Source organism: Taudactylus pleione, unplaced genomic scaffold, assembly GCF_031769625.1.
Source record: "Taudactylus pleione unplaced genomic scaffold, aTauple2 ptg000007l, whole genome shotgun sequence".
NCBI lineage: Eukaryota > Metazoa > Chordata > Amphibia > Anura > Myobatrachidae > Taudactylus > Taudactylus pleione.
This window is the reverse complement of record NW_028284410.1, coordinates 20,217,730-20,244,527: the sequence shown is the minus strand read 5'-3', so window position 1 is coordinate 20,244,527 and position 26,798 is coordinate 20,217,730. Positions and strand designations below refer to the sequence as shown.

At 43.9% G+C, this 26,798-nt stretch overlaps 1 protein-coding gene across 1 annotated transcript; it reads left to right on the top strand.

Annotated features, from left to right (window-relative positions):
* The first annotated feature begins 8,410 nt into the window (after positions 1 to 8,410).
* SRSF10 (serine and arginine rich splicing factor 10) lies at positions 8,411 to 23,479 on the top strand. Its single transcript, XM_088462328.1, has 6 exons — positions 8,411 to 8,592; positions 13,132 to 13,238; positions 16,141 to 16,242; positions 18,031 to 18,196; positions 18,293 to 18,340; positions 21,391 to 23,479. Exons 1-6 carry the CDS (start codon positions 8,528 to 8,530, stop codon positions 21,659 to 21,661), a joined length of 759 nt encoding a protein of 252 aa, XP_088318454.1. The 5' UTR covers positions 8,411 to 8,527; the 3' UTR covers positions 21,662 to 23,479.
* The last annotated feature ends 3,319 nt before the right edge of the window (positions 23,480 to 26,798 follow it).

The window sequence follows — 26,798 nt, the reverse complement described above, 5'->3', positions numbered from 1 at the left end:
ATCGCAGTGACTGACATATCATATAGAGAGAGCATCGCAGTGACTGCTATATCATACAGAGTGCATCAGTGACTGACATATCATAAAGAGAGCAACGCGGTGACTGCCAAATCATACAGAGAGCATTGCAGCGACTGCCATATACTACAGAGAACATCGTAATGACTGACATATCATACAGAGAGCATCGCAGCAACTGACATATCATACAGAGCGCATCGTAGTGACCAACATAACATACAGAGAGCATCGCAGTCACTGCCAATTCATACAGAGAGCATCACAGTGACTGCCATATCATACAGAGAGCATCGCAGTGACTGACACATCATACAGAGAGCATCGCAGTGACTGCCAAATCATAGAGCATCGCATAACTGACCTATAATACAGAGCATCGCAGTGACCGACATAACATACAGAGAGCATCGCAGTGACTGATATATCCTACAGATAGCATCGCAGTGACTGACATATCATATAGAGAGAGCATCGCAGTGACTGCTATATCATACAGAGGGCATCAGTGACTGACATATCATAAAGAGAGCATCGCGGTGACTGCCAAATCATACAGAGAGCATTGCAGCGATTGCCATATACTACAGAGAACATCGCAATGACTGACATATCATACAGAGAGCATCGCAGCAACTGACATATCATACAGAGCGCATCGTAGTGACCGACAAATCATACAGAGAGCATCGCAACAACTGACATATTATAGAGACCATCGCAGTGACTGCCATATCATACAGAGAGCATCGTCGTGACTGACATATCATACAGAGCATCACAATGAATGACATATCTGACAGAGAGCATCACAGTGACTGCCATATGATAAATAGATCACAGCAACCATCATATAATGCAGAGAACATTAGAGTATGTGTGGTTCATAGTTGTTTTTTAAGGCAACGATTTGGTATCTAATTTTACAGACACAAAGGGCAATTTAGGCATGTCACAGCATAAGTGTTTTTTTTGGGGCAGCTATTGTGTTGCAGTGCTTTTGAGGAAATGGTGTACTGCTGAGAAACGCGTCGAGTGACACACACACTCCCCCTGTGACATCAGCCTATTATTCACAAATGTGCAGCAGCATTGATCCACCTACCGCTTTGCACCGATATCGGACAACGCGTGTCCCTCCCTGGAGCAGACACGCCAACCCGGCGTCCGGCATAGGTCCGGCGGACACTCCACTCACTCGGATCCACGTGCCTAGAACGCTCCCCACTTTTCAGCCGGAGTCACTCCAGAGGAGATAACTTGTCAGGAATCTCTTACACGACCAATTCCAGGTCATTTCCATGTTTTAAGGTACCTTACCCAGACGGACCAAGTGAGTTTTTTATCCCTCATTACCATTATCACTATGACTTTATTGAGAGGATTTCCGTCTGTCTATTAATGGTTTGGGAGTTTTTTACCGGTGTGTCAGTGCAAAATGGATACAAATAATTTCATTTATTACATTCAGGGCCTGATTCAGAGCCAGACGTTATTTGCGCTCGCTCGTTCAGAAAAAAAGGGGCCGGCTATTTAAATTGAGCGCTCGCTCTTTGCGGTCTGTTGACGCCTCTATGTCTGAGCGAGCGAACGAAACATGCTCGCAGTGCTTGTGGTTGGATTTTCCTACCGCAATCATGCGAACAGTTCAGGCTAAGAAAGAACCAAGTGACGTGGTCGATGACGCTACTTTGTTAATTATGCACACCCTTAAAACGCCCGTTTTGACCGTTAGGCACGCCTGCGTTCGGATCTCCACTCCCCGTTTTCAAGCACCTTCCCCTGTTACTACCCACAAACACCTCAACCTGTCACTCAAATTAGCAGGCACTCGCTATTTTGCGAGCGCTTGATTTCCGACCGCAATGACTGGTTGGCGCATGCGCATTACGACCCATACGCATGCGCAGATGTGCGAACATCGCTCGGAGCGAACGAACGCCCGCTTACGAGCGGCTCTCAATCAGGCCCTCAGTGCCTTGGATCATACCCGGGTATAGCAACAAGTGGACACACACTCCAAGTTTCATCTTATGAGACTCCATGATACATTGTATCCACCGTTAATCATTGTTTCTTATCAGACTTTTATTGTGGTTGCGGTTTTTTATATATTGCTACTTTTTAATACCCTCTTAAGGATTTGATCTTTGGTTTATGCGGCTGCTTGGCACTGGCTCAATTTCTTACCTCATGTATTCATGTTTTGTACCTAGTTTAATAATTTATTGTGTATTATTTCTGAACTTGGCTATGTTTTATTATTTATTTAATATTATTATTATATAGTTTTTATTATTACATTACATCCTGTCAGTAGTACTGTGCTTCTTTCTTTTTTCTTGTATGTTTTTGGTACAGCATATAATGCTGGTCATTTGGTAAAACAGAATAAAGTATTTCCAGCAACCATTTCCAGATATGCAACAGGTGCTTAGCTCCACTTCCTATGAAAGTTTGTTGTAATTTCTTAGCTTTTTAATAAATTTGTCCATCATTGTAGTAAATAAAATTTAAACCATGTTTTCTTAAAACGGGTATACACTTGTCGATATATTATTAATTTGATCGATGAATGATATATCGCGGGTGTGTACACCCAATATGTCCCTGAATGACGTCACTCATAGACATATCAGGTCGGCCCTGCAGCACAGCCAATGCTGATATATCTAGCAGATTTATCGGTATGTCTGTCTGTGTGTGCGTATGGGCGTCCGCTAACAGAACGTACACTGGCTGCAGAGACCGCCGACACTGACATCTCAGCTTGGCAGACAAATTTAAATGCCCGCCCAGTTGTGACCATAAATATCGAGCGACTGATTGGTAAGTGTGTATAGCTTACAAATTGGCCACACAGATGGGGGATCGGTCTGCTGACTGATCCGTCGATTTACATGTATAACCAGCAAAAGATGTAAAGCCCATTACCGGTATCAGTTATTTGGGAACCATGATGTCCCATGCAGCTCTGCTACTTGCAAGGACAGGGGTACTGTAGATCCATACACACACACACAAAAAAGTAAATATTTTGTTTTTAAATTATATAGTTTTATAGTTTGCACATTTTCCATCAACATTTTCTATATCACTGCTGGACGCAGATGTGTCCTGATTTACCGGAATATTATGAAATAAGGAAATTATCTATAGATCATGTTATGCCATCTACAGTATAGGTACATGATACAGTGAATGAAAGAGGCTTTAGATAAATTCTATATATTAAAACAATATCAGATACAGAGCATTATCTATAGATTGTATACTTTTAGTGAACACGGCCTGATTCAGCAAAGAACGCACTCTAGCAGACGCACGCACCCGTCCGCTATGAGAATATGCAAATCAATACATACGCACGGAGACCGAAGCACAAGATGCAGCCCCATACTAAGCCGCCCATCTCCGTATACTTACAGCCTGATCAGCATGCAACATAGCGTAAACATGGGTAACATCGAGAACCATCCGTTCTATTAGCATAATAGTGGTTGACCTGACCTGCAGCAGGATTTGGCCAGCTTCCTGTGTACAGCTTACGGTATGGCTGCGTATGCCGCCGCACTGCCTTAATTATGCACACCCCTATAACGAGTTATAACACCTACGTTCGCCTGACCACCCCCCGTCACCACCCACAAACGGTACTTCCTGTCAATCAATTTCAGAAGCAGTCTGTGTACGCGATGTGTATAGTCTGCGTACGCTTACCCAATCGCACTGGCTAGTTCGCGCACGCGCAGTGCAATGCCTATGCATGCTCAGTTCGGTAAAATCAGCAAAGTGCGTGTGTTCTCTCATGTGCGTTCTTCGCTGAATCATGCCCACAGTACAGCACAGGGCATAAATGGAACACCAATCTGTATACAGTACTTAGGACAGATGTCTGACCTTTCGATAGTTGTTATAATTAATTATAGATGTGGATGAGGAGGGGAGGGTGGAGTTTGGTACTGGTTAGGTACGGGATCCCGGCGGTCAGAATTTTGATGCCGGCATTTTGACTAAGGCCCTCATTCAGACCCACTTGCGAGCGGCTGTCCGCTCGCAAGTGGGTCGATGGTCTGCACTGCGCATGCGCACGACGGAGGGAGCCCCGTCGTGCGCATGCGCGAGACGCGCCGAGCGAAGGACTTTCCTGCGCTCGGAGTGTCTCATCAAAGGGGGCGTGCTGTCGATGTTGACTGACAGCACGCCCCCTTTGGTGGGCGTGCCTACCAGACGGAGGCGTTCCCAAGGGAACGCCTACCGTCTGAAGCCGGCCCCACTGAAATCACTAGTGATGTCAGTGGGAGTGATTTTGGCTCTGATAGAGCCAAAATCACTCCTGGCCTTGCGGTTGAAAACCTCAACCGCAGGCTGTTGCTCGCAGTGGCGATGGTCGCGACCATCATCCTGCACGCTCGTATATGCTGTGGGTGGTGACCCACAGCTATACGAGCGTTCAGGAGGACGCTCCATATTAATGGAGGTGGGCCCTGATTCAGAGTGAGTGCTCTGGTCAGAGCGTTCGGCTCTGAATCAGGGCCTAAGTTACCATCCCGACGGCTATAAGTAAGTATCCTAACCTAACCCCTGACCCTCCCTCCCCGGTGCCTAAACCTAACCTCCCCCTCCCTGCACCCTAAACCTCCTCCATCAGTGCCTAACCAAAACCCAACCCGCTACTTACCTTCGGGATGCCGGCGCCGGTATTCCGATAAGTGTCAGGATTCTGCCATTGGCGTTCTGACCACCGGAATCCCCATTGTTGGGATATTGAACATATCCCAGTGGTACAATTCTGAAATATAATGGAGGACTTATAAACTGTTATATACAGTACAGTGGGTATAATGAGCAATAAAATACCTGGGCTGCACTATACAGTACAAGAGGCAAAGTGCTGCTCTCTAGGGGCCATTTATAGTACAAGAAACAATTAGGCTCAATGTGGACCCTACATGATATATTTGGACACAGTGCAGCTCAATAAGGGCCCTATACAGTATGGGAAGCATAATATCTCTCTCCCTATCAACTCACAGTTAAGTGGTTGGATGTGACATCTGGGGGGTGAGGGGGCAAGGCTTCAGATGACTGGAGCTTTGGTTCAAGTTGGTCAACTTGTGGGATATAGCTGTGGACGGACCAAGGGGTGGAGCTTAGCACAGCCGGAGACAGCCTAGCGTGGCTGGGGGCGGAGCTTTGAACTACATTGAGGCGGAGCTCCAGACAGCACCCCCGAAGGGGAAAGGCGGGTGATTAACGGAGCTGGCCGGCCGGGAGGTGAATGAGCAGAGCATTGGAATGCTGTTAGAAGTGACAGGAGAAAAGCTTCTCTCTGGTCTGCACTGCACTGACTGGATTCCGTGGGCAAATTTTAATGGGAGGGCCTGGAGCTGCAGCTCCACCCACCCCATTGTTAATCCGGCCCTGAGCATGCTGACACTTTGATATATTCTGCTATATCTCAAGTTTCCATTTATGAAAAAGAGTGTATACAATATTACACTATTGTGGTTATATTTTGTCTTATTTAAATACCATCCCGTCATAACAAGACCCTAGCACTATTTCAACAAATGTTAACCTATTGAGTAAGTTGTGTAAAGAAAAAAAAACATCCTTCACAGATACTTTTGAGAATACTGGTACACATAAATATATAAAGGTTTATGATATATTAGTGTTCACTCTAGGTCCGGCGGCAGGACCTAGAGCAAGGGCACTTCTGCGCGCGCCGGAGGTCAATGAAAAGGGGAGTGTCTTTATGACGCGTCCCCTTTTCGTCACTCTTGTGGCGTGCCCGGCACTTACGGACAGCCCCCAAGCGCCAAAGTCACTGTGAATGGATGCCGGGTGCATGCGCCTGCCATCCATTCACCGGCGGTGACCGCTGCTCTGCCGTTTCCCCACCCGCGGGACACTGCGGCCCGTGGGTGGAGGACAGAACCCGCTGTAGCAGTTTGTGCTCCCCCCAACTGCGATCCACGGTTGGGACCGTCTTACAAGTCACGGTCATGACTTGTCTCCCTCGAGCAGTTTCCAACAGCTATTGCCACACCATTGGCACACTAGCCACACCATCAGCACATTTGCCACACCATCGGCTCCCAAAGCCTTAACATCTACTATCAACTGTCTACCAACGGCTATTGTTGCATCATCGGCACACTTGCCACACCGTCGGCTCCCAAAACCACAGCATTTATTAACTATCACCGGCTATTGCCACACTAGCGGCTCCCAAAGCTGTTAAAACTGTCTACCATCGGCTATTTCCGCACCATTGGCACATTAGCCGCACCATCGGCTCCCAAGCTGCATCTCTCTAAGCTGTATCATAAATTTTTCTTGAAGACTCTTTTCCTTATCACAGGATTCCAGGTGACACCCATGTAAGCTTCTACTACTCTGAGTGGTAATTCCAGGCGGCCGCCTAAGTACTAGTGAGCAATACATATCTAAGGGAACAACAGGCGCGGTTGTTAGTGGCAGAAGACCTCGTAGCCTGAGTTCTAGATGGCTTACTAGGAGTTGTCACTGGAATTCATAACAGACCTTCCCAGAAAACCGGGACTGTCCCACTGAATACAGGACAGTTGGGACAGGGCCGGCTCCAGGGATTGGAGAACCCTGTGCCGGCCCATAATAATGCGCCCTTACTGTGCCGCGCGTGACGAAATTTGGGGCCACGCCCCCTATGTGACATTATTTGGAAGCGTGCCCGCATGGCACGCTAGGGATGGACATCGATGGTCGTTGTTTGTTGACCATCAATGTTTTTCTTCCGATGTTAGTATTTTTACCATTCGAAGGCAGCATTCCGATGTTTGCTGCCATCAAATGGTAATCATTCAATGGTGTTGTGATGGTGGCTTCTTTTCTTTAAAAACTAAAAGCTCTGCCTCCCCTGGCTGCTGTGTGCTGTATCTCTGCCTCTGATAACCTTTCTGGCTCATGGTGCTGGGATCGTTGGAGGCTGTCTCTCACTGCCGCAGATCTGGCCCTCAGTCCCTCACCTCCCCCTTCTCTGTTAGCTCTAATTGGCTCTCTGAGACAGTGAGAGCCAATCAGTGTGCAGCCCTGGCCCTGCAGCAGCTGTCACTCACAGACACACAGAGGGCCTGATTCAGACCAGGTCGCAACCGGGTCGATGGTGGCCCACAGTGCATGATGGAGCCGGGTCCGTCGTGCACATGCACGAGACCTGGCTAGCGACGGGCAATCTGTCGCTCCGGGTCTCTCACCAAAGGGGGCGAGCTGTCGATGTTGAGTGACAGCTCGCCCCCTTTGGTGGGCGGCTGCCCAAACGGAGGCGTTCCCATGTGAACGCCTACCGTTTGGAGCCGGCCCGGTGATGTCATTGGAGATATTCTCGTCGCAAGCCCGATGGTCTTGACCATCATCATGGCAGCTCGCATTAGCTGTGGGTGGTCAGAGCGAGTGGCTCTGAATCAGGCCCAGAGTGACAGCTAACGTTTTCACAGCAGAGATGGAAAGTGATTTCTCCTCATCCTATATCAGTGCTGCCTGCCTTGCCTGGGTTTTTTTTTTTTTTTACTTTGTGTCTGAGCTCCTCTCCCTTTACTATTCATATGAATAGTTTTCACCATTAAATGCTTTCGATGTGATGGTTACCATCGCATCGAAAGATTAATTGGTGGAAGCACTGCCATCTTATGATGGAGGACTACCGATGTCCATCCCTGTGACACGCCTCCGAATAATGTCAGGCGGGGGATAAAGCCCAGCACTCAGTCCCTGGCAGCCCTCTCCCGTCAGTGAATAGATGCCCATCCATTCATACTCCGGGGTCTGGCACCAGCGGGAGAGTACTGTCCCACTGAAATCTGGATGCTGGGGAGGGGTGCACCCTCTATATGTGGCACCCCTGTGCGACCGCACTGGTCGAACACCCCAAGAGCCGGCCCCAAGTTAGGAGGTATGGTAATGCTTTGTGTACCCTGTGCTGTCCTACTACTGACAAATGTACAGCATTGCAGACCACTTGTGGCACCCTATAAATAAAATGTAATAATCATTTGACAGAAAGAACAAGAAACATCTTCCTCGATGCTGCGTTATACAAAGCAGTAATGTTCCCCATCCCTGAAAACAGGCAAAGCAGTTTTCTTTTTATTTCAGCATCACTCATACGAACTGGAATGGAGTGGGCATTTAAGCTACATAACACACACTGATAAAGATGAACGACCACTGCACTGAATGAATAGAATGGCACCGGGCCGACTGCCATAGCAACACAGAGCCAGGCCCATGCTGCCGCCTCACGCTTCCATTTCTCCTCCCGTTCGTAGCACGTGACTGTAGAGCTTTGTTTTGAGCGCGAATATTCCCGCCAGCCGCTCCCCTATTTCACGCCCCTTCCCCACGTGCTCTCGCGAGACCTGGTCTAGGCTGCTGTGGAGACAAGAGGAGCTCGCGGCCATTGTGCTCGTGCGTGCGGTGTGTCTTGTTTGGCGCGTGTTGCTGTGTTCTCCCTTCCGAATCGGACATGTCCCGGTATCTCCGTCCCCCCAACACGTCGCTCTTTGTCCGGAACATAGCGGACGATATCCGGTGAGTAGGGAATAACTGCAAGTAAGGGAGCCCTGGAGTGAGAACGGAGGGCCCGGGCTAGGGGTAACCCGGTCACTATAGCGTCGGAGTAACGTGAGAGCGTGGCCGTGTTCTGTGGCGCCCGTTACATGCCCCGTGCGGCCTCCGTCATGTCTGTATTTCCCACTCCTCGCACAGGTCGTGCCTGACTGGCACAATGGCGGCAACTACGATGTATAACGCCCGCGGCTGGTCGCTGCTGCTGTCACACCCTCCTACACGGGGGACCCCGGCCAGGCTCATGCGCTCACTGCTCCCCGTACTCCACCGGTGCCAGTAGTAGTGTCTGTAAGAGAATATGATTGAGCCCCCTTCCCACGTCCAAAAAAAGTGCTTTGACGGTCTCTAGCTTATATACCAAATGGTAGCCCAGTCATTGTGTTACATTGTAGTAGTGGGCCCCCGGGTTACTGTGCAAAGATGTGCATGGAAGGGGCGTACTATTTATAATGTACTGTTACCTTCAGGTTGGAAGCTAGATGTGATCTAATTACAGGTATTTTATGTTCGTTTTTCTATACAGTCTGCAGTAATTAAGTTGATATAACTGGAGCAAAAATATTAAGCTGGGTACACAATTTATCGTACTGGTGGGCCTGTACATGACAGATCTGTACTGTGTACTCCCAATATGTTACTTGTTATCAGGTATCCACGATGATTGTGCAGTGTGTACACTGAGAAGCACCATTGAAAGTACAGTTAAGTAATTGTGTATTCAGGTGTGTACCCAGCTTAAAGGTGCCTACACATGTGGTAATTTACACAATTTGCCTGATTCTGATGCATTGTGACGATAAATCGTGTAAAATATGCCCAAATTGTTAGTGTCCACTCACAATGCTGATGCGTGTCCTCACAGGTCGTACATTGCATCTTCAGATATGCTGTGCTGTAGGGCAGATTTGCCAATCTGGGACATGATGCACTGGAAAAGGTTAAGGATGCATTCTTTTTTACACCAAATTGTGTGCAGAGCTGCCGAGGGAGAGTTCAAGGGAAATCATACTGTCGGATCGCGAGCACGACGTCGCCAAGTGTGTAGGCACCCTAAGTAGCGTTCCCGCTAGGCTGTTTTAGCGGGGCGCGGCACCCTGCCCTCCTTCTGGAGGGCAAAAAGCACCCTGCCCACACCCTGCCGTCTTCACCCGCGGGACTGCTGGAGCGTAGACGCCGGGCGCGTGCGCCCGGCATCTATTCTCCCTCTCTGCAGCGCTCGGGGGCTGCCCGGCGTGTTCGTAAGTGCCGGGCACGCCCCCAAGTATGACGAAGAGAGGATGTGTCTTATAGACATGCCCCCTTTTCATGACCACGCCCCCTTTTTGGGCACGCGCAAATGGTTGCCCTCTCTATCTCCGGTGCCCTGCCTGCCGCCGGAGCTAGAGTGAACACTACCTAAGGGGTCATTTCAAACAAGCAATGTGACATTGCACTTTCCAGGGCTTTATGCACAAATCCTGTATATATGGTAGACTTAAACTGGGTACACACTGGCAGATAAATTGATCGGCCAATATATTGTGTACCAGTCAGCCAGTGTGTACCAACAATGTCTGTACTATGTTGTTCAGTCATGTCGTTGGCTGTGCTGCTTAGATGGCAGATAATCTGCACATCGTGCTGTGTACATGGGCGGTCAGTGGAAGTAACAGACTATGCTACTGCTTCCGCCATAGTATAGCCCGGTTTCCCCGCATTACGCTGCTCACACTGGTACCTGGGGCTACAGGGGACTAACAGCGCAGCAGCTACTTGTTGACAGCTGATTGTGCCAGGTCCACACGGGCAGCAGCATTGGGGTAACCGCAGGAAGTTCCTGCAGGAAGCAGAGCCGGACCCTGCTACACATGGGGACAGTGTAACTGCCAGCAGATTCCCCTGGAAGCTGCACATTGGTACTGCTCTCAGCCTCAACAAGGACACGTTGAGGGTGACCGGGGATGCGGCGCATTGGTGAAAGGGTAAGTGCCGGGCGGTAGGCTGTTTCTGCAGGGCGATGCGCCCTCAAGAAACAGCCTGGGGAGAACACTGCAGTGTTGCCGTCATGTGACTTATACAGAGCTCAGCCAATAGCGCCCTGTTGCTAGTCTAGCAGTGGAGTGCTATTGGCTGAACTCTGTTGGCCACATAACCGCAACGCTGTTTACCTCCAATTCATAATGCAGCTATAACACATTTAGTTTTAAGACACTTTCCTGATGGGATCTAATAAAGCTAATTTCTTTAGTAGTGTATCAGGAATAAAACCAGTGATGCATACGGTGTATTCCTGCAAAGTAAAGCTGGGTACGCACCTTACAACGGTGCGACCCTGCAATGCGACAAGCGATGTAACAATGCATCGCACACACTATGCAATGCACGATTTGCTGTACAACGAGGCAATGCATTGTTACATGCTGCACCGTGTCACTCATTGAATCAACCCATGGGACATGTGATGACAGGGATGGATGCAGCAGCACAGCGGGAGACTAGGTGGTGCACGCTGGCATCAAACTGTAGTCAGCGGGATGCCGCCATAAGAATAGAGCGTAAAATCAGGCAAGATGCTGTGCCCCACTGAAACTGCCTAGCAGGAACGCTACAAATGTCAATTAACATTTGCCCCCAAATTCCACAAAACCTTTAAAACCGGTTAAGATAAATTGGTTAAATCCATTTGAAACCAATTTGTCTGACTGTTTTTATCCTTTTTCCAGCATTTGGGAGCGATTGGTAGATTGTCTTTAACTCCCATACATAATCAGATCTTAAGTCATCTGTTCAAAACAAAGAATTCCTGAAAATATGACTTGTTGGATATATTTGAGAACTAGTTGGAAATCCTTATAATATAAGGCAGTTATCACTTAAGCCGTGTATCCACTTGCCGCTCAAACAGCGATTGAACGATTGCAACATCGTAATCGTTCAATCACTCATTAATCGTGAATAAATCGAGCAGTATGTCAAATGACCAGCGATACGCGCTCCTGGTAGTTTCCGACAACAATCAACGCCTGAACATGAAGGTCAATCTGCCGATAACAACGGATTGGCCATGTTCGGGGATGAGGGAGGGTGCCTGCACTGAACGACATAGCGTTCAGTGTAGGCACTACAGGGGATGAGGAACGACTGTACGATTACAATGTTGTAATTGTACTGCTACCCCCATGGGCAAGTGGATATGCGCCTTTACTGCTTTTCACAGAGCTTCAGTTAAGCATAACAAAAACATTGACTAGTGGTGGGGATTCAATTGTTTTTCACAGCTGTAACTAATAAGCACCTGATAGAGTAATTGAATTGTTGCTCTGGTCAGGCACGAGTGCCGAGCTCCCATTATTTCTGCGAGCATCCACCTGAGGTGGTGAGCAGTAATTGGTGAAAAGTCTCTTTTGGTTGCCCAAACAGAATTTTCCTTGTTGCACCCAGTACTTTAGATGGTTTAAAGTACTTTACTTGCCTAACTGAGTATTTGAGTTCAACAAGCGCAATAAGTAATGGGCACTCGCGCCCATTGGTATAATTGATTACCGGCCGATGGGTGCTTATTACTTATGGGTGCTCAAATAAACACTCCTGTGGGGTCAGTTTTGTATAAACTATTTAATATAGGGCTGAACAAAAATAAGAACCTGCATGAAACTCCTCATGTGTCTGCTTAACACTCCCATCCAGTACACTTTAAGTGACTTTCAGGTGGGGAATAAATCAGATTGCAATAGTTGAGGTATACATCTTGTTTCTATATAGGATTTCTAAGATCTGTTTTTAATCAGTCCTCATCACTTAAGTTCCAGTGAATAAGAAATAATAATGCAGCTTGTTCTTGTGTTTCTAGTGGTGTAGGTGGCGCTGTGTGCTCAGTGAAATGACCTCTGTAGTGTAGCTTTGAGTCTACAGTGCTCAAAAAAGAAATCTTTCCTGTGGAAGAAACAATGTGAGGAATAAGGGGAGGGGCACAAGATGTGTTTCACTGAAGACTTGCACCTGCTGTGGAACAATTGTCCTATATCTAACATTGACAAATCAGTCAGGAGAAATACTGCCAAATACAAAGCTGAAGTGAAATATGGTCTCAAAGAGGAATGTTCACTCCTTTTGTAAACTAGCTTTCAAATGTAGTGAAGGTAAGAGATGGGGAGAGCTTCATGTTAAGAAGGGAAAGGTCTTAAGGAGGTACATCTCCCTTACTTGCTCCATGGAGGAGCATGTTCAAAAGTTAAAGTCCAGCTATTTAGATTCTGCTCAAAAGTGTACAGTATCGCAAGCTTTCTTTATGGGTTGTGAGGGAAAAACTTGTGATATTTGTGGGCATAATATGTCGTTCCTGAATGGCACATCGCGTACAATTGAATTCCCCTCAATGAAAGAACTTGAGTCATAACAAGTACACAGTGAATCCCATGTGTCTTAAAACAAACAAGTGCTTATTACAAAGCATTATCTGATCTCCAATGTCTAGTTATAATGGACATATCTGTAGATTAAATAATTATATTTTCCTTTCAGATCTGAAGATCTACGCAGAGAGTTTGGTCGATATGGCCCTATTGTGGATGTATATGTCCCACTCGATTTTTACACTCGACGCCCTAGAGGTTTTGCTTATGTTCAATATCCTTTCTTCCTTCAACCTTTGGTGAGGGGAAGTGAAGTTTGCAAAGATTGTGTAAGAGGTAACTCCAAGTAAAACAAATTGCTTTGTTCGTCCATTGCAAAGATTTCTGCTGATGCTTCCCAGGTACCTTGTTTTACTTTGTGGGTGTTCACAAAAAATACCATTTAGTACTAATCTATTCTACATAATCACATAGTGAATGAATATTAGATGGTCCACTAGCACAAACATTGTCTATTGTATGCTTGCAAATTGTAATGGCTGGATATTTTTTTACCTTGATTCTGTCCCCCTAATTCTGGTGTCCTCTGTTATCTCAGAATTGTAAAGCTGTACAGTAAAGGCGAACCACAGAGAAAGAATGAAAGAACCTTTAGAGTAGAGACCAGTAGACAAAGCAAAGACCCCTTAATGATCAGGCTTGAAGAATTAAAGGGAAATTGGGAAAAGAAAAGCTGGAAGAAGGACAAGCCAAAATAGGAGTCAAAGCTTCGTTTTATTCACAGAGGGAAAAAAGTTATTTTTGAAAGTTAAAGATAAAAGCATCTGTTAATTGGCAAGCAACTCATGACAAGTCCTTCTTACAAGCTCTTAGAAATAAAAGATCAAGATGAAGTTGAATGGTGGCCAAGATTACAGTCTTGATGTATCCTGCCTAACAAAGACATATGTGCCATCTTGTGTAAGTACGCCATTTGATTCTAGATTGGTGTAGGCTGTAGGGGTCTGATTGGTTGCCCACATTAGTTGCTTAAGTTCAGGATTAGGTGAGATCAGGTATTGGTATCCTTTTTTACTTTTTCAGCTCTGTTAACAGATTTACCTGAGATTTCGTAAATTAAAATTGCTGGTTTAAACTTCAGTCTGCAATCATGAGTTTTAATATACTCTTATTTGTTAGAGAACAGCTTAGAAATGGCACCCCACAGTGCCTCATGGTTTGCATGGCATTGTTTGCACAAAATGGATGTGGTTTTAATGTTGTCATTTAATATAACTACATGCATACTTGTTAGTAATCTCAAGTACGGGAACTCTTGCCGATGGCAGTTTAGTAGGAAATGTGTAACTTGTGTTCTATAAATGCTTAAACCTTTGCTGTGTATAGTTAATAGTGAATCTGGCTTTTGTCTCCATACTTTTGAGCACTTAAAAAGTGGTCGTGATTTTTTTTTTCCAATGTTTTTTGGATATTTTTTTTTTTGTGCTTTGTGACTTCGAACGTCATGGCAAAAGTGGCTATGCTTGTTTTGTACTTGGTGAGCGAAAGTGTTTCCTGCACTTTTGCTCTAAGGTTGCTTTGTAAAATTATCTTAATGTTGGTACATTTTGTTATAGCTAGATGAAGCTAAATTATGACTGCTCCTTATACATATACTGAGAAATATTGCATTCTGCAGATTAATATTACAGTATGTTCTACTGTAAGTACTTGAACCTTATTCCTGAATGCAGCCGTCTGAATCTTAAATGAGGTCTTGCCACTTGTGTTAAATGATGTGTGGAATCTACACAAGGGAATTTAATGCTGCATCGCATTGATGCTTGGCTGTGCACAAATCTTCAATTATGGGAGTGCCGATTTCACAAGTTTTCTGGGCGAGGGAAGACTTGCATATGTAGGCAGACACTGTTACATTCTGGAACAGTATTTGATGTCTGGTATGTAATTCTCCCAATTTGTTTGTTGGGGGTATTCACAATAGGTGCCCGATGGAGCAATTGTTGCTCTGTTTGGGTGCAGACAGCAGTGGGAGCACAACTGCTTGCACCCTCTTGAGGTGGCGAGCAGAAATGTGCAATAAGTCTGCTGTTGGGTGCACTAAATGGGGACTTAATGCGGGTTTAGCCACTTGATGCGGCTAAATCCAGTAGGTTTGGGCACGACATGTGCGATGACCATGGCACTCATGCCGAAATGGAGGAACAATTGAATTTTTGGGCTGCCCTGACTTTACAATTTAACTACCCCCTTAGACCTGTGACATCAGAAGTTGTGGCAGGTATATCTTAAATAGGCCAAAGGGGGGAAAAAGGGAATGTTCTGCCATATTAAGAAAAACCTTTTGTAATGGAAACCTTTCTGCTAAGTCTGTGAATTATTAAAACTTGTTTTTTTTTGTTTTTCAGTATGAGCTCAAGTACTGTAGGTTCTGTTGATGTAAAGTTGCCCTATAGTAATGCAACTTAAAGCATAAGTTAGTTTAATATTCGGTGCAGTGCCCCAAGGCAATAGTTCCTAGGTAAATGCCTCAATGCCAGTGCCCTACAGAATGCCATTAAGTGTAGTGGCAATGATCAGTCATTCTACAATCGTGCAGCTTTCTGACATAACACACAACTGAGGTGGAAACTGCCTCCCACTATTACTCCACATAATCAACTGCAAAGGGTCGTGGCTTTGCAGCACACTCCCCCTTCCATCATGTTAAAGGGTGTGCACAGCACCCACGGACATGCTCGGCTGCCCCAAGCTCTTCCCACACTGAATAGATGCCATGCACATGCAGACTGCATGTATTCACCCTCCGCTCACTGCGCCCAAAACTTTTTATTTATATAGCTATTTCGAAGTACTAACAATGTGTCCTGCCATCTTGCGACTTCATAGTGCCAGACACTTGCTCAAAGAATGTGAACAGTCATATTGCCATTACACATCTTTGAGCAATCTGTATTTATCTGATACAGCAGACATCTTAAGTGGATCTGTGTTAACATTGAATTGTTTTGGATGGTGTCTTTTTTTTTTTTTTTTTTTTTTTTTCCCCTCCCAACTGCAAATATTTGGAGTTTTGGTTGCCATGATTAACATCTTGATCTGGTAAACTTAAGAAACCTGAAATCAAAAGCCTTTAAGGTTTTTCAGCATTTTTTAAGTACCTTAACTGCTAGCACATTTGAAGATGTCCGTGATGCCGAAGATGCTTTGTATGGCTTGGATAGAAGATGGATTTGTGGACGTCAGATTGAAATTCAGTTTGCCCAAGGAGACCGAAAAAGTGAGTATTAAGAAATTACTTTCTAATAGGATTTGGGTTCAGAAAGTGCAGTGAGATAAAAGCCTGGTGGTGACTCCTGCAAAACATGCATCAGTGTATTTTTTACTTTGTATTCAGTAATCTCATGTGGGTGCTCAAAATTGAGATCAATTTTTTCACTTTTTATTCTTTATTTGACCCCACAAGGGATCCACAGCTCCTTACAAACTACTTAAACAGAATGAGCAAGACCAGGAACAAGTGACTTACTGTACAAAACATTGCAGGACAAGTAGCAATGTTTATAAACCATGTCAAACAGCAGTCATAGGAGTAAAGGAAAACCTGTGGCTAATTGCTGTGCCAGACTTATTCAATTAGCGGGGAGTCCCCACAATGTCAAATCAGTGTAAAAAACACCAAATCGTGCTCGTGTGTGGGGGAAAAACACATTCCGCAGTTTATGCGGAATTGGTGCGTTTGCATACGCGCCCTGATTTTTCGGAGTGGGAAAGGCTATATAATTTAATAGCTTTTCCCTGCGCTGCGGGGGTTTGGGCTGGCAATTAGTCATGGGGTAAACCCTGCGGCTAATTGAATACACCTAATAGTACTTAAGTAGGCAGCAGGGTGGGAGGAACTAAGCGTTAGGAGCAGTTTTAGTCAGTATTGAGTAATGGTATAAGGAAGGAAAGGAAAAGCACCTGAGGTAAGATGTCACTGCTTGTGAGAGCTAGCATTCTAAAGTCGATGAAGGGTGCAGTTTCCTTCATCTCATATTGTTGCAAGTCTGATAACATCCATGAGCATTATTTTTGTTCTGAATTTAACAGTTAACACAATATACCTCAACGATATCACAACCTCATCACTCAAAGGGTGGTATCCAATTAGCAGTGAAAAATATTTCAGACTCAAAAACCTGGAAGGGGGTTTCCAATTTTTGGCAATTTTTTTTACCCGTGGTTTCCAATTAAACCCCATTTTTGTTTTAAGTCACTCCTTTTTTTTTTTTTTTTTTTTATTTAACTCGCATAAACACATAGGTCCACGATTTTCCACCGAATCTATGTATTTTCACTGCCGTGATCAGGAGAAAAATGGCTGATCACTGATTTGTTTACGCCTGCCTGAGGCAGGGGTAACTAACTCCCCAATAAGCTCCTTACATCGGTGCTAATTGGATAGCCGCCAGGCAAGATTAGCAGCCACGGTAATTTACCATAGCTAATTGGATACCAGCCAGAGTAAGAAACAATTATGATTCAGAACAAGTCAGCTCTTTGCTTCACATAACACTGGACAGTGAATCTTCAATTTGCTTTAAGTGTGAGCCACATTTCCACTCAGTTTGTACTTTGGGGAAGAAACTTTGTTTACATATTTCTAAGTGGTCTATTCATTATCACTTAAGTTTTTGTGCCATTCATCAAAAATGTAATGCAGGAGATATCAGATATCTCCTGCTTACCTTTCACTTTCTGTGGCCCGCTGTCCCCATACACTAGTATAGGGACAGAAATTTATCAACCTGCACCTATGGGAAGGAGTTCCAGGCAGTACTAAGTTTCACTGCTCCAAAAGGAGTAGTGAAGCCATTCGGGGCGACAGCTGACTTTCGTATCGGCTGTCTCCGTGCCCGGAGCAGTGATGAATTGCTCCAGTCCTCACCGCTAGTTAGTATGTGTATTTTCAGGGTCCGCTCAGACCCCGATAATTAACATACTGAATAGATCCTAAAGGAGATAAGTTAATGGATTTTGGTTTGATTTTATTAACTGCAAACTGGGGGATACTTTCTCCTTACAGCACCAAATCAAATGAAAGCCAAGGAAGGAAGGAGTTCGTATGGGTCTTCACGTTACGATGATTATGACCGAAACAGCAGGCGGTCCCGAAGCCGCAGTTATGAAAGAAGAAAGTCTAGGAGTCGTTCTATGGAACAGGGTTATGACAAATCATACAGCCCTAGAGGGTACGTCTCAAATGAATTGTCACTGTGGGGTTGCTTTCTTTATAGTCTTGGGTTTTTATGTTCTGGTTTTAACTCTTGGATGTTTCTCTTTACTAGCCGAGCTGACAGACCACGTCGTAGCAGGAGCCGCTCACACCATGGCAGGTGAGGAAACAGACGTGCTTTTCCGCTCTCAATGTACTTGAAATTCATAAGAAATATCTTAATTCTGAATGACTCCTGGATTTTTATGTGCTAAACCCAGAAGTATGCTTTTAAGCCCTGCATTTGAGTTTGGCTATGGTGGAGTAAAACTTCATAGTATGCCTCAAGTCTGTAAGATTGTGTGGATGGTAGTTTTGTGAATTTTAGCAGTGCCCATTTATAGCTGCTTTAACTGGATATTCATTTGGTTATTCCCATCCCTGGCCAATGTTACTCCTTTCACATCACCAAAATAACCCAGGTTATTACCATTTTGAGCTGCAGTGTGAATGCGCCACTAAAATATCCTTTGTCCAGTAATCCTGCATTTCAACCCAAGGTTGAACACTGGACTGAGTCGTAGTGCAGTCTGGATGGGTCCTACCTGGGTTATCCCACCCGGGAGTTAACAAACCGCTGATTGGATGTTCCAGGGTGTCTCTTGATGTTAGCAGCCAGACACAAACAGCACACTGCAGACAACAGCAGAGGCAGCATTCTGGTTGTCTAAAAGGGGTTAATACCACTACTGTCATTAGTGATGGCTAATTGGAGTAATGAAGAAGTGAACTGTAAACTATGCTGTCAGAAGCTGAATCAAATGGCAGTAAAGTACATACTCATGGCTACACAGTGGTAATCAATCAGCCATGATTGCTGCAATGCTGTGAACAGTCCCCAGGCTCCTCCCTTTTGTGACTATCTTTGAGCCTGAAAAGTAAATTTTTAATGGCATCCATAGTGTTTTACAGGGCTGACCCCGGGTTCAGTGTGAACGATGCTGACCCAGGAATAACCAGTCGAAGGTGTAGTGTGAAAGGGGTCTGACCTGGGTTGCAGCCAGGTCGGACCCGTGTTAGAAATCCCAGATCAGAACCAGGTTTGCGGTGTGAAAGGGGTATTACTTGGAATCTGTATGTAATGCCTGCTGTCAGGATGCCTCTTGTCAAAATACTGACAGCGGCATCCCGATGGTTGGTATCCTGCCAGGGGGTCAGGTAAGTGTACTTACCCTAACCCTCTACTGTTGTGCCTTAACCCTCCCCCCTAGGGGTGCCTAACTCTAACCCCCTGCGGCTGAGGGCGCCCAAGACTAACCTTGTTCTGGCTGGCGTCCTTCTGGATTAAGATGGGCTTCGGTATTTCGACACCTATCTTAAGTTCCTTGTCAGGCTTCCTCAATCGGGATTTAGACTGGCGGCATCGTGGCCACTGGTCTCATAACTACATCCCTATTAGTTGACTGGGAATCTCTATTCTTCCTTAGCCTGCTGCTTGTGCAAGTTTTATTTCATCATGCATTTTATTCTGGTTATTTCTCAAAAGCCAGAGCACCTATTTCCTGCCACAAATATCCTTGTTCCCATATCCAGTGCATCTTCTGGAAATTGGTGGTAGAATCAGTTTCTGACCTTTTTATAGCTCTTAGCAATATTGATATTCTCTCAAAAAAGCCACGTATTCTTATAGCAGAACCAAAAGGCTGAGCTGGGGGATCTGGTTGTAATGTTTCCTTGTTGATGCACAGGGCAGTGGTCATTTGTAGCCTGTTCTCTGTATCTGCAGCAGTTGCGAGTTGCACAATATAAGGTAACGTTCAGTCCATAAGACACTAACATCTCAAATGTGGCAGGCATTTTGACTTTATTTTTTATTTTTTGATTGAGTCTACACATGAAAAAATAGTATTGAGTGCTATTAAGTCTGACACTTAGAGGTCAATTTAATTATGGGTGGGTTTTTTCACAGCAAATTTGATCTGCATATTTTGAAATTTTTCCCAAATTAATTTTTTTGTGTGCATCCTGCTTTGCAGGTAAAAAGGTAGAGAAACCTCTTTATTTGAAGTTAAAAATGTCAGGACACAGTGCAGAATCTCTGGTACACCACTCAGTGTGTCGTATACTTGGAGTGGTGTAAATGGTATAATTTTGTCAATAAAGACATGTCGGTTTTCAGGTGAATTTCTCTAAAGCTCAAATGGGTTAAATGATGTAATAAAGGAATGTGCTGGTGTAGGTGAAGTGACATGTGGAGGTGTTGGAAATCAGCAGGTTAATACACTCCCTGTTAATGTTTTTATTCAACACTTTACGAAAGTACATAGTCAATTTACAGTATTTTGGGGGTACAGAAAAGACTGCAGACTTTAATTTGAGACTTGCCGGCTAGCGTTCCCACTAGACTGTTTTAGCTGAGTGCAGCATCCTGCCAGATTTCACCCTGTAGACGCCCCGCTAAAACATGCTGGGTGCCAAACCCACCCATGGGAAAAATTGCAGCGCTCACTGCCGGTGCATTGCATCTATTGACAAAGGGATAGAGCTTGGGGGCAGCTCAGCATGTCCATAAGTGCCTGGCATGGTCCCAAGAATGATGAAAAGTGGGGGCAGTCTTAAAGACACAACCCCTTTTTGGGAAGCAAGTGCCTACACGCACTGGAGTCCATTTCTACGGTCCGATGCCCTGAAACGCGCCAGACATAGAGAACACTACTGGATATTGTATTTCCACAATTACTATAAATTTTTAAAAAGCCCCATTTGACACCTTTAAGACCCTCCAGTACTTTCCTTCTGGCCACTAACAGCCTTCTATCCTGGTTTTGTTTTAAAAACATTTTAAAAAGCGAAAGTTGGGTACAACTGACATAACACAAGTACATAAAGCACATAAAATAGTTGAGGTCTAGACTGAATCACAATATACTGATCCATTTTTAAGGGGTATAAGAAACCTATCTTTATCCAGGATTATTTTCAGTCTTACATGTACTTGTTCGAGGTTGCTTTTTGTAGAAGTGTGAAACTTGTAATTCTTGTGTGCAGCTGTAATGTATAGAGGTTTACTTTTGCAAACTCACATCGAATTGAATTGATCCCCTAATATTGAAACAAAACTTTATAAAACCCACCCTAATTAGTGAGTGTTAAAATTGTGTGGATATTTCTTTGATTTAGTTAAACTTTGTTGTACAGTAAGTCAAATTAATTTGAGATTTCTTTATATAGATTAAGTCGCCGGCATAGATCACAATCTAAATCAAACAGTAGATCACGATCCAAGTCTCTGCCAAAAGAAGAAAGAAGGGAGCGAGGTACTGGCTCCAGGTCTCACTCCAGGTCCAAAGCAGATGGGAAAGGCAAAGCAAGTTCCAGATTGAGTAGGGAGACCAGAAGAGAGGACCATGCAAGATCAAAATCTCCATCTCACTCAGAGTCAAGGTCTCGGTCAAAATCAAGATCACGGTCTTGGAATAGTCACAAGTCCAGTGGCCATTAGACGGGCTGCATTAAGCAATTTTACTAATTGAAATGTTTTTCTGTCTCTCCCCCTTCCCAAGCCCCCCTCCTCTAAATGTGCAAGCTTTCTGTTAGCTTCTGATTTTCCTTTTCACAGTGGTTGATCAAAGCAGGTTAGGACCATTAAACACTCAATTTATTACGATCTGGTTCAATTGGAATATGGTCTTTTAAGCTAATATTTTATACTACATGTTAAAGAATTGAAGTGATATTGTGAATATTGGTGCCTCAAACAGTTACTAGCATGTTTATTTAGCCACATCACTGTCCAAAACACTTGTATATGCCACAAGTATTTGGTAGTTGGTATTCCTTCAATGTCCTTGTTAATCTCCAAGGTTTCATTTCCACCTTCATCACTTGCAGGGATTTCTTGTGAGCTCCAGTGTCCTGTATGTAGTTTGGTTTTGCCTTCTGTTGAAAAGGGAAAATTTGTATGAATGATGTTCCTATTAGACTAGTTTAAGTAGGCTGGAATGTGTACATTTTAGAATTCTTTACTGTTCAGTATTTGCTATTTGTTTTCCCCCAAAAGAAAATCTTTATGTGGACTTGCTCTTTTTCATTATTGAATTATGGCAAGCAGGTCTGCTTTAGATGCTAATCATACCTCTACACAAGTACATCAGTTATTTCAAGTTTTATCTTTACTCATCTGGCCATAAAAGGCATGAAGGCTTAGTGATTTTCTACTAAATTTCCCCACTTACAAATACCAGTTCTCTCCACAATTGGCTGTATTTAAGGTCTCCTATTGTAGTGCAAGTGGGAAAACTGCTTTTGATTTTTGGAGACTGCTTTAATGTATGCCTTCTGCTTGCGGGAGAATGTGGAACGACGCCAAAGGTGATCAACTGAGATCTGTTGTGTGCAAATGCTGCGATGAGTGGTTGTTGGTGTTCCACCGTAGGGATACCTGTCAGACTACTAAAATTGGGAGAGTTCAGTGTAATTCTTAAAATCGAAAACACCATTTTAAATCTCTAATGAAGCCATAAGCTGTATCACATCTTTGACAAATGCAGACACTGCTCACTTACTTGCAAGATTTGCCTTCTAAGGAAGTTTATATATAAGTTCTGGCAACTAGACCTACTGTCCTCTTTGAAAGCTTCTCATTTGCTACTTAACTTGCAATACTTAAGGGGTTGGAATGGCCTCTTACCTTGCCATTTATAAATATAACTGGGGAAAAGCTACATATACCAAAACTGACCAGCTAGTCTGCTTCCCATCACATATTATGCATATTTGCAATTGCGAAGTTTGTAAAAATACTCAATTTCAGTGTTTGGTTTTATTTGCTTTTGTAGCTCCTAATATAAAACTTGTTCTTTGAATGACTCATGACATATTTTTGTGTTGAAAGCCAGTTTCAAATTATGACAAAAAACCCTGTCTAGTATCCAAATGCAGACATTTCATGTATGCTGCTTTTTAATGGATTATCAAATTATTGGCAGGGCAGTTTATTAAATATTGTGTTGTAAAAGTTAAGGTAGCTTTTCTTACTAAATAAATTTTTTAGTTAACAATTGTCTGTTGGTATTTGCTATGCAATCATCCATATGCATGTTAAAAATGTCTTCATCTTTTCGGTACATTTCATGTGTAAAGTACAGTTTTAGCAGACAAGAGGTTGGATTTAATCTTGTATTTCTTTTTATAGAGGCTTACAAAATATTTTTATAGGTTTTCTTTAACCAATGCTGTATTTAAAGCAAATGGTTACTCTTTAAAGTTTGAGACCCAATGCTTGCTGTACATCTTGGCAAAAATAAAATTGGAAAATCTCTTTGTATTTTCTTTTTCCCCTGCAAAACTAATACTGGAGCTTGCTTCAAAAGTAATACACGAGTTTATCCTTGTTAAACCATCTGTGGGAATGCAATTTAAATTTTTTTTTTTTTATCGTAATATTTACATGATACTGTTCCCTTTGCAAAATGGTGAAGGATTGCTATCGCTGCAACTGCATGAAGTCTTGTCTACTGAAATGTTTGATTTCTGCTAGTTTCCTGGAATGTAACTTAATCCGTGGCAACCAACAAACTTCTACCTAACATTTTATAGAATGTACTTGGTAAATGCTACTTCAAGCTGACTGGTTGCTATGGGCAACTTCTTCACTGGTCCACTTTTCTGCTCTTTTCACGGCTTGATACATTTGCTCAATGAGTCTTAAGTAATTTATGGTTAAAGAAACATCCTTTTTATAGGTGCACCTTCAAATGGCACTTCAAGCAATTTCAATGACTTAACAGACTCTCTACATTGCTCTCACATGTACTTAAAACAGTGCTGGGAACACACACGTTGCAATGTGGTTTATTAATCTGGTTACCTAAGAGAAAAAAAATGCAAAAGCTATGTGTTCCTTCAGCTATGGAAACCAAAGCTGCAAATGATGGCATACTGTGGAAGTATCACACATGCTGCAAGTGTACATTTGCTAATGTAGATGTAAAACATTTTAGCAGCTATATCCATCTCAGTAGGTGAATGTGTTTTCTAGTGCAGTGAACCCTAAATAAACTACCATCACATTCCTGCAGCTACTCTGAAACTTGACTAGTCAACATTTGATAAGATTTGATACAAAGTATTAATACAGTTGTCTCTGGGTACAGTGGTTTCAAATGGCAACATGTTCATACTGTGCATTGAAACTCGTACCCCACTTCCACTGCACAAATAACTTGGGTTATTTCCAGGTTGTGGCTTGGTGTAAAAGGGTTTTTTAAAAGAAATAACCTGGGTTGAGTGACTGGAGAATCATTTTGTGGTTATGGTCTGGGTTCTCACAGTATGACCACAACATCGGGTGGGGGGGACACAGCAGTGCAGATGTTTACTATAGGAAAATGGATCTATAACAATTAGGGGTTAATTTGGGCTTAAAAGCAGATATGCTTTTAGTTGAACATACAGGTTTGTTTTGCAAGTAAAGTACTCTTAACATTCTTTAGAGCTTGTATTGATCTACTGATGGTGTAGGTGTTGCAGGTAAATGAACAAGATAAGCCTACTAACATGGGGCATATTTAAAATGTGCAAATGGATCTGATTAGAATCGGACCATTCTTATTAAATTAAGTATATTATGAGCAAGATACAATACTTAAAGTATTTCCGAAAACGAAGACTACATATGAAAATTTTTAGCAAATCTATACATAGTATAAAATAGTCTCTGGTAAGAGTCTGGTCTAATCTCGAATCACCGGATGGATTTTGACTTCACTATTCTATCGAGCATTTGATGAGGACTATTTAGGTGTATGAATCATTAATGTACTTTCACATGCCAGGTCTCCTATGTAAGGTTCATTAGTAGGCTGGAAGTGCCCAATTCTAAAGTGCACTGACATTTTAATACTGGTGTTATAGTGGAATTATAAATTATATCTACAGCTGGCTTTGCATGGATGCATCATTTACTCTTGTCATCTTCAGGTAACGGACTAAAAGTCTCAGCATTTAACAATATTAAGTGGCAAATCACAGCATAGTATACTAGTCTGATTTTTTTTTTTTTTTTTTGTTAGCTCATAGACCCTGATATTAGCCTAGCGGTATGTGCTGTTTGTTAAACTCATTTTGTTGCTAGCCATATCAGTGGGAGTGTGCTGGGGTTGTTAGCAATCTGTACTTTCACATGCCAGGTCTCCTATGTAAGATTTATTAGTAGGCTGGAAGTGCCCAATTCTAAAGTGCACTTGCATTTTAATGACATTATACCAGCGTTTAATCAAAGGGAAACGAACTATCTACACTTTGAACAACCTAATCTATATTTGGACTAAGTTACATCAACAAAGGTGATTCCACATTCTCACTGCTACAAGATCTTGCTGACTGCATAACCAGGAGTTTCATCACTGAGCTCTGGTTGCTACAAAAGCTCTCACTTGCTACTATTTGTGCAGCCCTCTGCTTACCAGATAATCTTAATGAATACTGTTAATGTCAGTTTACCTCATGTCTTTTCTCCTTCATCCACCAGGACTGTTCTAGGGGATAGGCAACAACTGAAAATAGGATTTTGGTACTTACCAATAAATCCGATTCTATAGGGGATAGAGGCTAAAGACAGTGGAGTATAGATGGTGCTAAGTGGAGCCTGGGAACTTCAAATTTCAAGAAGTGACTAGCTCCTCCCCCTCTCTACCCCCTACAAGCCTCAGTCTTAAGTTTGTGCCTGAGTGGAGCTGGGTGTGTAGCTACACTTCTTCTCAGGGTTTTTTAATTGGAAGAGCGTTGCTGCGCTGAAATAAGATCACCACATTGAGGTACGACAAGCAGTAGTTGCACTGCCTGTCTGCAACGATGGAGCTGCCGTGGAGGGACCCACTCGCAAGTGCATGCACTTCACCTGGGGTCCCCGACTGCTTAGACCTCTGTCTAATATACAGGGAGCTCCACATGCAGCAGCGTGCATACGGTACCCCGCCAGTCACACCGCCGCCAGCAGCAGAGCAGCTTAGTGAGTAGACCCTGGCTCCCCGAGTAGCGGGGTAGCCAGGTTATTATATTGAATGGCAGTGTTATTAGCAGACTGCTCCAACTAATAGCAGTAGACAAACTGGGATATTAGAGCCACTGTGGCTACTGCATATACCCGGGGTCTGTCTCGCTACACTCGGCTGTAAGATAGCCAGTGTTAATACAGCGGCCCCAGCGCTTTTCTGACATACACTTGGCTGTGAGAAAGTCAGTAACAGGGAGAGTTATAGTGCACTCATTACTACTATTGAGCGCCATAGCATGGGGGGGGTGGAGCTTGTCAGCAGCCTCAGTGCTTCCCTGGCTGCTGCAGATCCCAGTTTGTCTGTCATCTAACTGCTGTATACAAGTTAGCAAGTGTTACTAGTGCGCTTATAACATACGATTGAGCGCCATATTGGGGGGTGGGGCTTAGCTCGGGTACTGCTTCTCCCTGTCTGAGGCCCCAGCGCTTTCCTGGCTGCTGCAATTTCCTAGGGTTTGTCATCTACACTGTAAGATAGCCTGTGTTACTAGTGCTTCCCTGGCTGTTACAGATTCCCGGGGTCTGTCACATACACTTGGCTGTGAGTGAGCCGGTGTTTACACATAAAGGAATAGAGCGCTAA

Coding starts and splice junctions, on each gene's coding strand:
- SRSF10 (XM_088462328.1), top strand. CDS start 8,528: ATGTCCCGGTATCTCCGTCCCCCCAACACGTCGCTCTTTGTCCGGAAC. Junction 8,593..13,131: donor AACATAGCGGACGATATCCG/GTGAGTAGGGAA, acceptor TTTTCCTTTCAG/ATCTGAAGATCTACGCAGAG. Junction 18,197..18,292: donor AAATCATACAGCCCTAGAGG/GTACGTCTCAAA, acceptor TCTCTTTACTAG/CCGAGCTGACAGACCACGTC.